General features: G+C 45.9%; 1 protein-coding gene across 2 annotated transcripts in view; it reads left to right on the forward strand.

Moving 5' to 3' along the window:
- LOC135908758 (endothelin-converting enzyme 2-like) overlaps window positions 1–15,734 on the forward strand; it is a 64,392-nt gene that overhangs the window by 26,362 nt on the left and 22,296 nt on the right. For both annotated transcript variants that reach the window (XM_070522414.1, XM_065440601.2), the window contains exons 4-5: window positions 2,764–3,817; window positions 14,842–15,273. In XM_070522414.1, coding sequence (XP_070378515.1) covers window positions 2,764–3,817; window positions 14,842–15,273 — 1,486 coding nt within the window. The remainder of the gene's footprint in view (window positions 1–2,763; window positions 3,818–14,841; window positions 15,274–15,734) is intronic.

Consider the following 15,734-nt stretch of genomic DNA (forward strand, 5'->3'; position numbering starts at 1 on the left):
CCAAACGTCGAAAGCACAGCGCACACGAAGCTACCGGCAGTATGCGCACTCTGGAAACATCGAAGATCACTTTGAAGATGAGGCCCGCGCGGGCGCTCACTTTGGCCACGTCGCAGATAGCTTTCAAGACAGACAAGCGCCGGCAACGCGTCCCTACGACACCCGCCAAAGGTGTCTACTACGGCGCCCGCGATTCGCATGCTTAACGATGTACTAGACGCCGGGAATGTCTCCACTCTGTACGGAGTGGCAAGCGAGCAATACCCTAGGCACCCTAGTAGGCATTGGAGAAGAACGCCCCTCCCCCCCCCCCCCCACCAACCTCGTGTGATCTCCGCGTGCCTCGCGAGCGTAAGTAGGGTTCACGGTCTCGGCCCTTGCTCCTCTCTCGCGCATGCGACAATGAATCGCGTTCGCCGGCCACCCTCGCAAGCGTTCACTCGCAAAAACAACATAAGGCGCGCGGCGACGGTTTTATGGTCACATTATAAGCCTTCGAGCCATCCCTCAATAGGTATTTCTTGTCATCATCATCGCCTTCGGACTTTATACAGAACCTCTAGGCGACGGCGACGGTATTGTCGCCGTTGGACTTTATACACAACTGCACGGCTACGGTGACGCCACCAATGCGACTGGAGTGTCCCTGTATTTGCTATCGGAATATTAACTTGACGACATCAAACCCACTCATTCTCTTCCCCGCACATCTATAGACACATCTGCCCAGCCCTCCTGAAATCAACATGCCCCCTCTGGAAGCCACAGACCACTACCCTGGACCACATCTGGGGATGCAGCAAGGACACTCCCTCACCAGAACTCCCAGGAGAGTCACCGCCGAGTAAAATATGGGACAGAACCTTAACGACTACAAGCCTGGACGCGAAACGCCGGGTCATTAAACGCACTGGAGAGGTAGCGACCAGGCATGGCTTGACAGCCATCTCCTCGTAGTGAACCGACGGTCTTTCAGAATGAAGGTTTTTACTACTACTATGTTTTGGGCTTTTGGCGGATGTGTCAGGACCTGGCGTCTTTCTGAAAAAAATATCGCATCGGAGGCTCGTGGGCCCCCAAATAGGTGGTGGCAAGTATGCAAAGTTTGGGTATTCGTATATTCAAGCCTAGAGGAAACGAAACCAGAAGGACCGAACGGAATAGAGCAAGAATGTGCTCCGGGCACCCCGCCAAAGAATGCTACATATTAGAATAGCAAGGGACCAAAACTGCTTCGTGGACCTCCAAAATAGCCCACGATCACAGAGTAATTAAAGTCACTGGGATTAGGTTCTATGAAGTGACCAGTCTTACCATTGAGAAATACCAATTAATTTATATTTTCATTAGTCATGTGATACAAATTAAATAGCTGGAGCTAAAACATGTGCACTATACAGAAATTGCTGGCTCTCCCTTAATAGAGAGTTTATGTAAGCATGAAGTGGCAACCAGCAAAGGAGGTTGATTGGAAATGATACTAGCCACCATACAGCCCGTCACACTACACCGCTCCACGCAATACTGTGCACAGGTCCATGTGAATGCTGGCCAGCTAGAAGGAACAAAACCGACTGAAGGCCGCACAAAAGACAGCGAAAGACGCCAGGGAGACACAGCACACTGCCTAGCTAGAAGAAGAATGAATTGAATTCTGTGTTAAAACCGCGATTTCACTTTGACCCACGCTGTATTGAGGAACTTTGACTGGGATTGGGATTTTGACCACCAGGGGATCTTTAACGTCCCGCCAACGCGTGGGAGACGGGCATTTTTGCATTTTGCCTCCATAGAAATGTAGCAGGAGTGGCTGGGATTTGACCGCGCGACATCGTGCTCAGCAGCGCAACGCTATAAGCAATAAATCAGCAAAGCGGTTAGAAACGCCTGAAAGAGGCTCCACGTAGAGTGGTGCCGTTTCTCGAGGTGACGCAAAACCTGCGCCGCGGAACTCGCGGGCCACTGACGCTCTAGCTCAGCGCTAAAAGATGACAACTAAAAATGCAGAGCCCTGTATCTGCCTTGTTTAACGTCGCTAATGGAAATGATATATAAAACTTCAGCACGCTACAGGTTGCAGCTTGATTCGTATTGTGTAGAAAGCTTATGAAGAACTGGGAAGCAATATTTTTTTAACTTGTTTGGGCAGTAAGTACCCTATGCAATCTGGCCTTGTAAAAACGGCTGGGGTCCAGGGACCACATCATATATAGTTCGGCTGCTTGTCCGGATGATCTTATTTTGTTCTCGCGAACTTGCCCAGATGTTCGCCTTCGAGAGCGCGGATAACGGCTGTAGCTTTTGCCTCAAGGTCACATGAAGGTCGCCGAGAATGGGAGCTAAAACCATTTTATGCTTAAACATATCACTCAGTATTGAAGCATTTTATGAGCCGGAAGAGCAACTTGGTACTTGACACCAACTCTGATGATAAATATTCTCGAAATCGGCTTTCTTATTTTCACATTATTTAAAAACTCGGCTTTCTTTAAACTGCCGCAATTTCGAGCACTATCTGCAGGAATAGCCATAATTTATTGCTTCGGTGTGAGTTTTACAAATAACGTTCATTTTGTTAGAAGGTGTTCGTACACCTCCTGCACTGATCAAAAGTTGGGACTTTGTGTCTACATTAAGGAATCGCCTACAATAACGAATTGTTACCCATGCGCGTAGGCCTGATGGTATATTGTGATTAGGGCTAATTACGTTGTAATTTCTGGAAGGGCTGATCAATAGGAAGCGGATTCCTTGTCAATGCAGGTACCGCATATCAAATCAGCTGGACCAAGGCATCGACCCTTGTAACGACTTTGGTGATTACGTTTGTGGACGGCGGATGCCGAGGAAGATGTTTCATCTGTCAAACTCCGAGATGTCGGATATGCTCCTCGCGTGGCTGTACAGTTTTCCAGAAAGGCTGAATAAAGGCTTGGCTCAATTGCCCATAGTCAGAAAGGTGATTGCCATGTATAACATGTGCCTTGCGACTAAGGGCTCTTCAATCGAAATCATGAAAGAGTTTATGCACGCACGAGGCATTCCTTGGCCGGAAAAACCACACGAACCAGTCAGCCCAATTAGGGTCCTTTTCGACCTGTCGTTAAACTGGAACGTGGATCTCTGGTTTACCATGAAGGTATTCTCCGCTACATCAACAGAAAAACCAAGGCACCTCTCTTTTGCACCAAACGAGCTTATGCTGCTGTGGAAGGCCATGTTCAGCCAGATACCAAAGGAAACCTTCCAGACGGTCTTCAAAGAACTCTTTGGGATTTTTTCCAATGACACGAATAGCGAATGGAACGGCGAAAGCATGGGGCAGACATATCGCGTGCTTGAGGCTGTCTTCAACACACTAGTGCCGGTGTGTCCTTGCAAGGCACGAATTTCGAAATTGTTCGCTATCAAGGACTTGGACTCCAACGCTACCGGTGCTATTGGATCGCACATGGTAAAAATGTTAAATGCTGTGACGGCAATCGATCCGCCTATCACAGGTGATGACCTGATGCTTATGGGTGACATGTCTGAGTTTGAGAATATCTTGCGCATAACCAAACGTTTCGGTGATGAGGCGATACTGCGACACTTGTCGTGGTTGTTTATCCAAACGCATGGGGCAGTGGCATATCCAACGGCCGTGATGCTTGCCATTCATGGCAGCAAGCACAATGCCAAAGAACAGCAACCCCGTTTCTGCGCTGGTCAAGTGGAATCAAGCTACAAGCTCCTCGGAAATGCCGTCGCCTCCATAGGCCTCTTCTCGGAGAAAGAGCGGCGCCACATCAACGAGCACCTAGCTGCCATTGTGGAGGTGAGTGAGGCACAGCTCGCACATATACCAGACGCTGTTAGAAGCAACCCCTCATTTTCGCACAGAGGCATACTTGCGACACTAGTAATAGTTTCACGCACCGAGCTAGTGAAAAGTTTTTTTGCTGTATTTTGTGCAGGTTTGCGAAATCTGTGTTTAGGTGTGAACAACATGTACACACTCAAAGGCTTTATGATTTAGTGCGCGGGAGTTCCAAATTCTCCGGTATTCAAGTGACTTTGTTGCGAAGGTTGCCCAGCGTACTACTTGCATGAGAGCAGGCTAAGCACGTTCAACAAAGCAATACGTTTATATACCAGAATTTACAAATACTTAGCGCAAAAAGTTGCTAATGCTTTTTGTAGCCTTTGTGTGGTAGGCAGTTCGATTGCCTCCCGCCATAGAGCGCCGAGCTTCACAGGATGCTACACGGCGAAGCGGAGGAGCTACAAAACGTAAGACTACCGGTCACCGACTGGCGCTATCGCCTTTCGTCCAATCAAAATCTTTTGTGCGTTTCGAGGGTTTTCATCAGCGTTGCTTTCCTAGACATTCGCGTCTTTTCCGCCTTATCTACTTTTGAAGACGTCGTCAGACGTCACTTACGAATAAATCACGTCGGCATGAACTGTGAGGTATCTGCCACTTATTGTACCCGCTGAGAACGTTGCAAGAGGCAGAGCTCTGGTTGAGCTATTCCTGAGACAGTACAGCCACTTCTGACATTGGCACATTCTTCAAATGCGTCGCTACCTCGGCCGTTAGCGCCAGCGCAATGCATACCCATGTCACATCTGCAAAGAGCAATAGCGGCATCGCTACGCAGCGTTCATTGTAAATCTACAAATCAGCCTTTGTAATGCCAAAATTCCTTTGTTGTACAAGCAAAACTTGTTGCAATGGTCTTCGTTGAAAAGGCGTTCGACTGTGCTGTGTTGCCTATTTTGCCCATCAGTATTAAGACTCTCCCTAATGGCAAATATCTACGAAAACTAAAAAATATATATCCATATCATCATCATCATCATCAGCCTGGTTGCGCCCACTGCAGGGCAAAAGCCTCTCCCATATTTCTCCAACAACACCGGTCATGTACTAATTGTGGCCATGCCGTCCCTGCAAACTTCTTAATCTCATCCGCCCACCTAACTTTCTGCCGCCCCCTGCTACGCTTCCCTTCCCTTGGAATCCACTCCGCAACACTTAATGACCATCGGTTGTCTTCCCTCCTCATTACATATCCTGCTCATGCCCATTTCTTTTTCTTGATTTCAACTAAGATGTCATTAACTCGCCTTTGTTCCCTCACCCAATCTGCTCTTTTCTTATCCCTTAACGTTACACCTATCATTCTTCTTTCCATAGCTCGTTGCGTCGTCCTCAATTTGAGTAGAACCCTTTTCGTAAGCCTCCACGTTTCTGCCCCGTAGGTGAGTACTGGTAAGACACAGCTATTATACACTTTTCTCTTGAGTGATAATGCCAACCTGCGGTTCATGATCTGAGAATGCCGGCCAAACGCACCCCAGCCCATTCTTATTCTTCTGATTATTTCCGTCTCATGATCCGGATCCGCATTGACTACCTGCCATAAGTAGATGTATTCCCTTACGACTTCCAGTGCCTCGCTGCCTATTGTATATAGCTGTTCTCTTCCGAGACTGGTAAACATTACTTTAGTTTTCTGTAGATTAATCTTTAGACCCACTCTTCTGCTTTGCCTCTCCAGGTCAGTGAGCATGCATTGCAGTTGGTCCCCTGAGTTACTAAGCAAGGCAATATCATCAGCGAATCGCAAGTTACTAAGGTATTCTCCATTAACTTTTAACCCCATTTCTACCCAATCCAGGTCTCCGAATACCTCCTGTAAACACGCTGTGAATAGCATTGGAGAGATCGTATCTCCCTGCCTGACGCCTTTCTTTATTGGGATTTTGTTGCTTTCTTTATGGAGGACTACGGTGGCTGCGGAGCCACAATAGATATCTTTCAGTATTTTACATACGGCTCGTCTACACCCTGATTCCGTAATGCCTCCATGACTGCTGAGGTTTCGACAGAATAAAATAGTTTCTCATAGTCGATGAAAGCTACATATAAGGGTTGGTTATATTCCGCACATTTCTCTATCACCTGATTGATAGTGTGAATACGATCTATTTTTAGTAGCCTTTACGGAATCCTGCCTGGTCCTTTGCCTGACAGAAGTCTAAGGTGTTCCTGATTCTATTTGCGATTACCTTAGTAAATAGTTTGTCGGCAACGGACAGTAAGCTGATCGGTCTATAATTTTTCAAGTCTTTGGCGTCCCCTTTCTTATGGATTAGGATTATGTTAGCGTTTTTCCAAGATTCAGGTACGCTCGACGTTATGAGGCATTGCGTATACAGGGTGGCCAGTTTCTCTAGAACAATTTATCCTTCAGCAGATCTGCTGTTACCTGATCCTCCCCAGCTGCCTTCCCCCTTTGCATATCTCCCAAGGCTTTCTTTACTTCTTCTGGCGTTACCTGTGGGATTTTGAATTCCCCTAGACTATTTTCTCTTCAATTGTCGTCGTGGGTGCCACTGGTACTGTATAAATCTCTATAGAACGCCTCAGCCACTTGAACTATCTCATCCATATTAGTAATGATATTGCCGGCTTTGTCTCTTAACGCATACATCTGATTCTTGCCAATTCCTAGTTTCTTCACTGTTTTTAGGCTTCCTCCGTTCCTGAGAGCATGTTCAATTCTATCCATATTATACTTCCTTATGTCAGCTGTCTTACGCTTGTTGATTAACTTAGAAAGTTGTGCCAGTTCTATTTTAGCTGTAGGGTTAGATGCTTTCGTACATTGGCGTTTCTTCACCAGATCTTTCGTCTCCTGTGATAGCTTACTGGCATCCTGTCTTACGGAGTTACCACCTACTTCCATTGCACACTCCTTAATGATGTCCGCAAGATTGTCGTTCATTGCTTCAACACTAAGGTCCTCTTCCTGAGTTAAAGCCGAATGCCTGTTCTGTAGCTTGATCTTGAATTCGTCTATTTTCCCTCTTACCGCTAACTCATTGATCGGCTTCTTATGTACCAGTTTCTTCTGTTCCCTTCTCAGGTCTAGGCTAATTTGAGTTCTTACCATCCTGTGGTCACTGCAGTGCACCTTGCCGAGCACGTCCACATCTTGTATGATGCCAGGGTTAGCGCAAAGTATGAAGTCTATTTCATTTCTAGTCTCGCCGTTCGGGCTCCTCCACGTCCACTTTCGGCTATCCCGCTTGCGGAAGAAGGTATTCATTATCCTCATAATATTCTGTTCCGCAAACTCTACTAATAACTCTCCCCTGATATTCCTAGTGCCTATGCCATATTCCCCCACTGCCTTGTCTCCAGCCTGCTTCTTGCCTACCTTGGTATTAAAGTCGCCCATTAGTATAGAGTGTTTGGTTTTCACTCTACCCATCGCCGATCCCACATCTTCATAGAAGCTTTCGACTTCCTGGTCATCATGACTCGATTTAGGGGCGTACACCTGTACAATCTTCATTTTGTACCTTTTATTAGGTTTCACAACAAGGCCTGCCACCCTCTCGTTAATGCTGTAAAATTCCTGTATGTTACCAGCTATATTCTTATTACTCAGGAATCCGATGCCTAGTTCTCTTCTCTCCGCTAAGCCCCGGTAGCACACGACGTGCCCGGTTTTTAGCACTCTATATCCATATATGAATACGCAAAAAATGGCACTGTTCTTCTGATTATACATTATGATAACACAACGTCACAGTAAAACGATGAATGCGAAAGCGATTCACAAGAACTCTCGAGCAGGTGAACGTGCACGTACGTTTGGATCTACGAAACTGCGTTGATTGCTTCAAATGTTACACAGTGCAAGAAATACTGATGGTGTGTATGATTTTGTGATAAAAACCAGAAGCTTCAGCACCATTAACCGTGTAACAAAAGTTTCAAGCGTAACTCTTAGCATTAACCGTCTAACAGATGTTTCAAGCGTAACTCTTTCTAAATGAATATTTTATTTAGGATACATTACGAATCTTTCTCCTTTTGTTGCCATATGATCACATGGTAAAATTGTGTAAACCAATGCATCGCACGATAGTATGTGCTAAATCCTCTCCACTGTGATACATGTATATTTGAACACGCACTCGCGTTGTATCAATAAGCGCTTTAAATGCACTGGAAAGTTAATCAAGCATCAACAAACAGTGCTGTTTTTTGGTGTGGCACAACTACATTCCTATACTGAGGTAGCTGGATGGTACTTTATATTGAGCACATGTGTGCGTCAATAATAAATGCTCAAGGAGCGTCCAAGGGCTGGGAAATACAAATGCTCGTCTGAATGTATGCATTCTTTTGTGTTACTTCTTATTGGAATGCATGTACGACAGTTGGAAGCAGCGCTTCACGAATGTATTTTTGTGTTTGGCCATTTCACCAGCATTGCAGATATGAAAGATCCTGTAACTTTTAAATGATTTGCTCTTAAATTATTTATCGATCGAATGGCATTGAACCAAGTTATTTACCCGTCGGGAGTGGCGCTTTTTAAGCGTCCTCGATATAGCCACACCTACTACAGAGTGTCTGGATCCCACTGTTTGCCCTAAATGCGTCGTAATCGAAACTAAGATAAGCTATCACGAACGAGCTACACTAACGTGAAGGGAAGAACCACTGAAATGTAAGTAAACGACACAAGTGAACCCGTCACACATGTTCATAACTTCCACCGTAGCTGAGTAGCAGTGGCATTCAGCTACTGACTAGAGGTCACAGGTTCCAATAATGGCTGCGGGTGAAGGATTGCGGAGCAGCCGTGGTCGCTTATTGTCTATGGTGTTCGTCTCCTAAGGACAATGTCACGTGATGAACTGCCGGTCGCAGCGGTCACATTTCGATGGGGGCGAAACGCCAAATTGCTCGTGTACTTAGATGTACGTGCACGTTAAAGAATACCAGGTGGTGAAAACTTGCGGAGTTAATAACTATGGCGTGCCTCATAATCACCTCGTGGTTTTGGCACTTAAAACCCCATAATTTCTAGTGAAGCATTCCGACTGTGCACGTATGCACCACAAAAAAAAACAGATCCAACGAAATGGTGGAATCTAGGGCCCTCTAAAGTAAAACTATTCCGATATGTTTTTATGCCAATCTCCTGACGTGAAATTTGAGTAACCGCCGACGCAACAATCGGGCGGCCCCGTAGGGGCATCTGCGTCAGCAGGCGTTTGGTGTGTTGCGAAACCACGTACCCGAGCACACGAGGGTTGGCCCCTCTCGCGTGTAGTTGTGCGCGGCTTAGCCGTGTCCGGGGAAAAGCGGATCCTGGGGGTTGAGCCGATGCCGGGTGTTCGGAGCGTTAAGGCCCCCCGGCGGCGGCAACACACCTCCTTGGCCTCGGCTTCACGTAGACGGCACACCCGGACAGACCCATCCGGGCGAAGTCGGTAGTTGCATTTTCCTGTCCCCCTCTGCAGTCTGCGTCTTTCTCTCTTCTTTTCAAACTTTCTTGTCTTCTCCTCTCTTCTACTTACTTCCGACTTTTCTGGCAGCGAGGGTTAACCTTGTGTGGGTGGCCAACCTTGGGTACTCCAGATTAATTTATAGCGGCACCGTACAACAGGCGAGGGCCGGTCTTACTCGTAAGACTTGCTCCCTCCCCATGTTGAGCTCGGTGGTGGGTGGTTGGCGCTGCTGCCGAACTCAAGACTCCTATATCTCTTCTATCAAACCACTTTACCTTGACCGCCCTCTAAAAAGGGGGCGCACCGATGCAACGTTCCAATTCCGTTTGAAGAAAAATCAAGAACACTTTCCTAAGTACCAAGTAATCCACAGTGAAAGAAACATGAGCGCGCGTAAATTCTCCCCCTTCTTGGTGGCGAAATGCCTCGCAAATACTACAGGACCTGGCTACAAATCAACAAAGATGTCCAATGGAGACCAGCTCTATGAATTGAAGGATAAAGCTCAACATGACAAAAATTAATGACTTGAAATGCGTTGGCGATGTAGCAGTCACTGTGTCGGCACATCGAACCATGAACACGAGCCGTAGAGTAATTTCTGAAGACGACTTCTTCGACCTTAGTAACGAAGAGTTCCTTGAAGGTTTCCAGGACCGAAATGTGATCAAGTTAGAAAGAATCCTAACCCGCAGGAGCAATGAACAACTTCCAACCAAGCACATTGTACTAACCTTTGGTACTACCATGCTCCTAGTACATTGGATGCAGGCTATATCAAAGTACGTGTTAGGGCGTACATCCCAAATCCTCGACAGTGCTTTAAGTGCCAGAGGTATGGACATGGATCTCAGACATGCTTAGGAAAGCAGACTTGCGCGAAATGGAGCTAAAACGATCATCCATCAGACACTTGCGACTCATCTCCACATTGCGTGAACTGTGACGGAAGCCATCCAGCTTACTCCAGGATGTGCCCTAAATGGAAAAAAGAAAAAGGGATCATTGCATTAAAAGTAAACAAATATAACATTTCACGAAGCAAGGAAACGTCTTTCGTACTTATACCACACCAGCTTTTCCGAGGTGGCGTGACGGGGGCAGCGTCACAAATACCTTGTGAGTCTACCGCGGTCACTGATAATAGTCCGGTAATCACTCCGCCTGCCCCTCTGGTAGCAGCAGCAGATGCTGCTCCATCAACATCGAAGGTGGGCCTGCAGACTTCGGTTCCGCAGGCTGCAAAGCTAAACCGAACTCCACGGCCTGGGACGCAAGTCTCAGCGCCTAGTTCACGATCCTCCAGCGCCTCCGAGAAGGTTATGGAGGTCGTTCAAAAATCCCCGGCGTCGTCGACGCCGAAAGATCAGCGCTCTCAGGAGCGCGTTAGGAGAGAGAAAATTCCTGTAACTGCTCAAAGAAAGGGACCGGTAACCTAAATGGTTACCGCCCTTGTATACATATCCATCTCTCATTATCACGTGCTCTTGAACACAGACAACAAAAATCTCCCTCGATATGTCTACACAAATAATTCAGTGGAATGCCAGGGGCCTATTTCGCAATCTAGATGATGTCAAAGATGTACTAGAGGAATATCAGCCACGACTGTTCTCTGTTAAAGAAACACAATTAAAGTCGACACACGATAACTTCTTAAAACAATACATAGTTTTCCGTAAAGATAGCAATAAAGGTAATTCTTCTTCAGGTGGCGTGGCAATCATAGCCCAAAAGTCAGTAGCATGCCAGCATGTATCATTCCAGAGTTCATTTGAAGCAGTGGCTGTTCGGGCTATATTCTTCAATCAACTCATAACTATTTGCTCGATATACATACCGCCTGATGAACGGTTTGGCGCAGCAGCATTTGAAAAGCTGACTGACCAGCTTCCCGAATCCTATATAGTAATTGGAGACTTCAATGCTCACAGCACATCTGGGGTGACTGAAGATGTGATACGAGAGGACGGGCAATAGAAAACTTCCTTCTTTCTTCTGGAGCCTGCCTATTTAACAAGGCAGAGCCAGCCTTTTACAGTTCCACACACAACACGTATTCAGGTATAGATTTAGCCTTAAGGTTAGCATCACTTCTTCGATACCTGGAATGGAGATTTATCAGTAATCCATATGGGAGCGATCATTTCCCAATGCTCCTAGAAGCAAGAAAGTGGCACGATGGGCCAGCTTACCCCAAAAAATGGAGACTTCATAGTCCAGGCTGGTCAAAGTTTAGAAACATAAGTAAACTGTCCCTGGAAGGTGTGGAGCACCTAGGTGTAGAGAAACTGACCACCTACTTCACTGAACATATCCTCTGTTCTGCTAAAAACTGCATACCTCAGTCAGTCCACAGATAAAGTCAATCCGAAACCACAGTGGAACAAAGACTGTGAAACCGCAAAGAAACGCCAGAACAGAGCATGAAGTAGATTTTCACGCTACCCAACTACAGAAAATCATATAGAATTTAAGCGGTGCAAAGCAAATGGCCGCCGTATCCACCGAATATCCAAAAGGGAAAGCTGGACACGCTACGTATCATCAATAAACTCATACACAGATGTTAGCAAAGTATACAGCAGGGTATGTAAACTAAAAGAAAAATGTCCAAATCCTTTTCCTCTGATGCCTGGCTCTGGCGATACAATAGAAGATCGAGCAAACATTCTTGGTGAGCACTTTCAGAGGATATGAAGCTCCGAAAATGATACCGAAAAGTTCTTACACCATAAAAAATAGCTGAATATGTTCCTCTGCGTCCAAAGAAGTCGTTATCAGAAGGATACAAGAAACCACTAACATTACATGAGCAAAAGCTTCTTCTAGGCTCTTGTGGCAGCTCGGCTACAGGCTCTGACACAATAACTGATGAAATAATCAACAATCTGCCTGGAGAGACCATAACCTGCATCTTAGGTCTATACAATAAGATTTTTGCAACTGGTCATATACCTTCATCTTGGAAGGAGGCAATAGTCCTGCCAATGCTGAAACACGGCAAAGACCCTACCTTAGTTAACAATTACAGATTAATTGCACTCACTAGCTGTTTACTTAAAGTATTTGAAAAAATGATTAATCGTCGTCTTGTGTTCTTTTTAGAATATAATAGTATCTTGGACCCTCACCAATCTGGCTACCGAAGAGCAAGGTCTACAACCAATAATCTTGTTCTCCTTGAGTCATATATACGTGATGCATTTGTACACAGTTACCACAGTTACACAGTTATTAGGTACACAGTTATTTGTGCACATTTGTATAGGTTACCTTTTCACTGACAAAAAAAAATGTTCACAAATGTTCGCTGTTCGGTCAATTCAAACCGCTGTGCTGTACATCATGGATAGTGCTGCCTTAATATATAATCAGACAAGCGCCGCAGGTATGCTTTGTGGCGGTGCCGCCAGGTGTCACATTGGGACAAGGGAAATGGAACAAGGGGAAAGAGGTTGCCTACACGCATCATGCATGACGCGTTTTGGCGTCATGGTGTTATTAGTGTTTTCCTACTCTGCTTCAATGCTCATCGCAATAACCTCGACATCTGTCGTAAGACTGGCTCCACCGAATGTTTTGATTTCGCAGAGATGTCAGCTCTTAGTTTCTAAAAGATACTCCGATTATTGCACTGCTGAAAGCGTAGGGGCCCCAAACCTGCGGGGCTCTCCATCCCGCAACTTTCATTTACTGCCATTACCAGTTACGAGTGAGCTAATTGGCCAGTAGCGCTTGCTTGTTCTTTCTTACGTCGCGTTTTAAGCAAAGCAGATTGCAGGTAAATGCAGAAAACAAAAGCAACCGGGTGAATACACCGGAACCTAAAGTACCCATGATTGCTTTACAAGCCAATTGTTCCCTATAGATCCCACTCTCTGCTTATGGTTCATTAGGTCTGTTGCAGTCGGCAATGCGATATACTACGCTACAGAAATGACTAAAATATGGCGTTAAATTAAAGATGTTCTGCGCTTTGACGTGCCAGAACCACAATCTGAGTATTAGGAACGCGGTAGTGTGAAACTCGGGATTAAGCTAGACATCCTGGGGTTTTTACCATTCATTAGATCCACGTACAGGAGCGTCTTTTATTCCGCCCCCAGCGGAATGCAGGCGCGGTGGTTCAGATTGAACTCGCAACTTTGAACTCAGTAGCGCAATACCACAGGAACTGGTCTACTGTGGTGGTGGGGATACTATTAAAACGTATTATGCCTTTAGACTTTCGGCTTGATAGCAACTGTTTGTATTTTTAGCAGAACATAGTGGGACTGAAACATGCAATGCGCCAATGCCGGAAAATATATTCTCAAGTTTCTCGATCTTTTCGCACTCAAGCCTCACTTTGAATGGCGTATAAAAGTACTCTTTTTCATCCACCATAGTCTCTCTGTCGAATCACTGTTCAAAATAAAACAGGACGGTCAGATGGTGCGGTTAACGTCCCCTTGCAGGCTTCTTACCTCACCATCATGCCGCATCGCAGCTACTTGAAGATAGCGTCAGCGGTGTTTTTCACTAGTGCTTCAGTATGGCCTTTGAGTTAGTAGAAAGTGTTGCATGAATATTTCTTTGTACGTAGCTGCCTACATTGTGTATGGCCTAGCACGTTACCAGTGCATTCTAAAAAAGTGACTTACAGTAACATTGGCAAAGGTTTCACCGTCGCTCTACGCGCATGCTTAACGCCCACATAACATTAGCTGTCTAGTTACAGCCGGCATTGACATAAATTCCTCAAATTCATTGAAGTGCGCAGCCGCTAGGTATTCTGAAGTTCTTTCGTTGATGGCGTTCACGCTGATCCATTCATATTGTTTGCGTACATAGAACACAATTAAAGTTGGCGAATGACTTTGGATATAGCAACGCGAAAATAGAGCGTGGACAACAGAAACGAAGAGACGAACGCACTGAGTTTCTTCAATCATTCAGTTACAAATCCCTGGCCCATACCTGCACTTTCGAAATTTCTTTTCGGTGCTATAAAGAGCTTGCACCTATGAAATATCTTCAGCTAGTGCCACTGAACTAGGCACTAGAATTACCATCAATGACGGTACTAATTGAAGAATGCTTATGTCATGGGGAATGAGATATTCTTTCTTGTTAGGCATTGACGGCGGGAGAAAGTAAGCACGCGAAAATGTGTACAGCGTTCTGAGTGCTCAATTATTTTTCAGTCAATTGTCGGGCACGTTCCGCCTAATTATTTCTCCAAGGATTTGGTAATGTATAGTTTTATTGTGCGACATTATCAATGTTTTGAAGTATATTGTTTGAAGACCAGTGAGGAGAGATGTCGAGATCAAATAATTTAAGGACCGTTACTAGCGAAAGCCTTTGCAGCTATCACTAAACAAAGGAATGAAACAGGCTGGTTAGTTGAACTTATAACTGGGCCATTGAAGATGTGGGGTCGATGCTGTCCTACCCAAGGTAATGTAGCAAAACATTCCGTGCGGTGTTTGTAAGCACTTGACCTGCTTAGCGTGCTGTTGACATGGTTGCTTTGACAATCTTCCCACGCAGGAGGCTGCCAATAAGACATGGGCCGTCTCGTGGCTTGACAGTGATACGAAAAAAGTTGCTGTGGAAAAGCTGAAGAACGTGCGCACAGTGTTGTGGCCTTCGGACAAGTTTCTCACGCCGAAGACACTTGAAGAAGTGTACGAAAACTTCTCCTACAATCTGCCGTCATTCGCCGAGTACTGGATCGAGACGCGTCGCAGCCAGCGTCTGATGTACGGCTCCGAGGCCGCCGAAGAGGAGCAGCTCCTGGGCGACAGCACTCGGCTGCCATACGCGGGCTATGAACAGGTGTTCAACCGCCTCTCTCTCTCATTGGGCGCACTGGCACCTCCGCTCTACTGCAAGGATGGCACCAATGCCATGTTGTACGGTGGCCTGCTGTACTTTTATGCACGGACTCTCATCGCTGCCATTGACACCGTGGGAGTGAAGGTAAGGTTGCTATAGATTCAAGAACGTGTTTGTTTGCGTGAATTCATGTTAGTGACTGACCCTGTTGACACCAGCAGGTGACTGTCGAAGAAGGTGCATAGAGAGGAAACACTGCTTCTTTGCACTTTTTTTCGCGGTAGATGACTTCTGGGAGATAAAGACGCAGCTTGCAGCCCGCGCATGTTGGTGGGAACCTTGTATTCGAACATATTTACCGACCACAGGACACTAGACGAACGTACTGGCTTCAAAGTGGGTAATTTCGCCATATTTTCTTACACAGCAGCGTCTTGTCACTTACACGATTCGGTACCACGTTGATGGCAACACTGCTGGTATCCGAGGTATTATTGAAGTCCGCAGCAACGAATGTAGCGCATGTTATTAATACGGCATGAAAGTAATGCAAGTTTCAGGTGTCGGTAAAACTTATGTTCGTATGAAAGTTTTACTACGCTCCA

Source organism: Dermacentor albipictus, chromosome 7 (genome assembly GCF_038994185.2).
Source record: "Dermacentor albipictus isolate Rhodes 1998 colony chromosome 7, USDA_Dalb.pri_finalv2, whole genome shotgun sequence".
In the NCBI taxonomy this organism is placed as follows: domain Eukaryota; kingdom Metazoa; phylum Arthropoda; class Arachnida; order Ixodida; family Ixodidae; genus Dermacentor; species Dermacentor albipictus.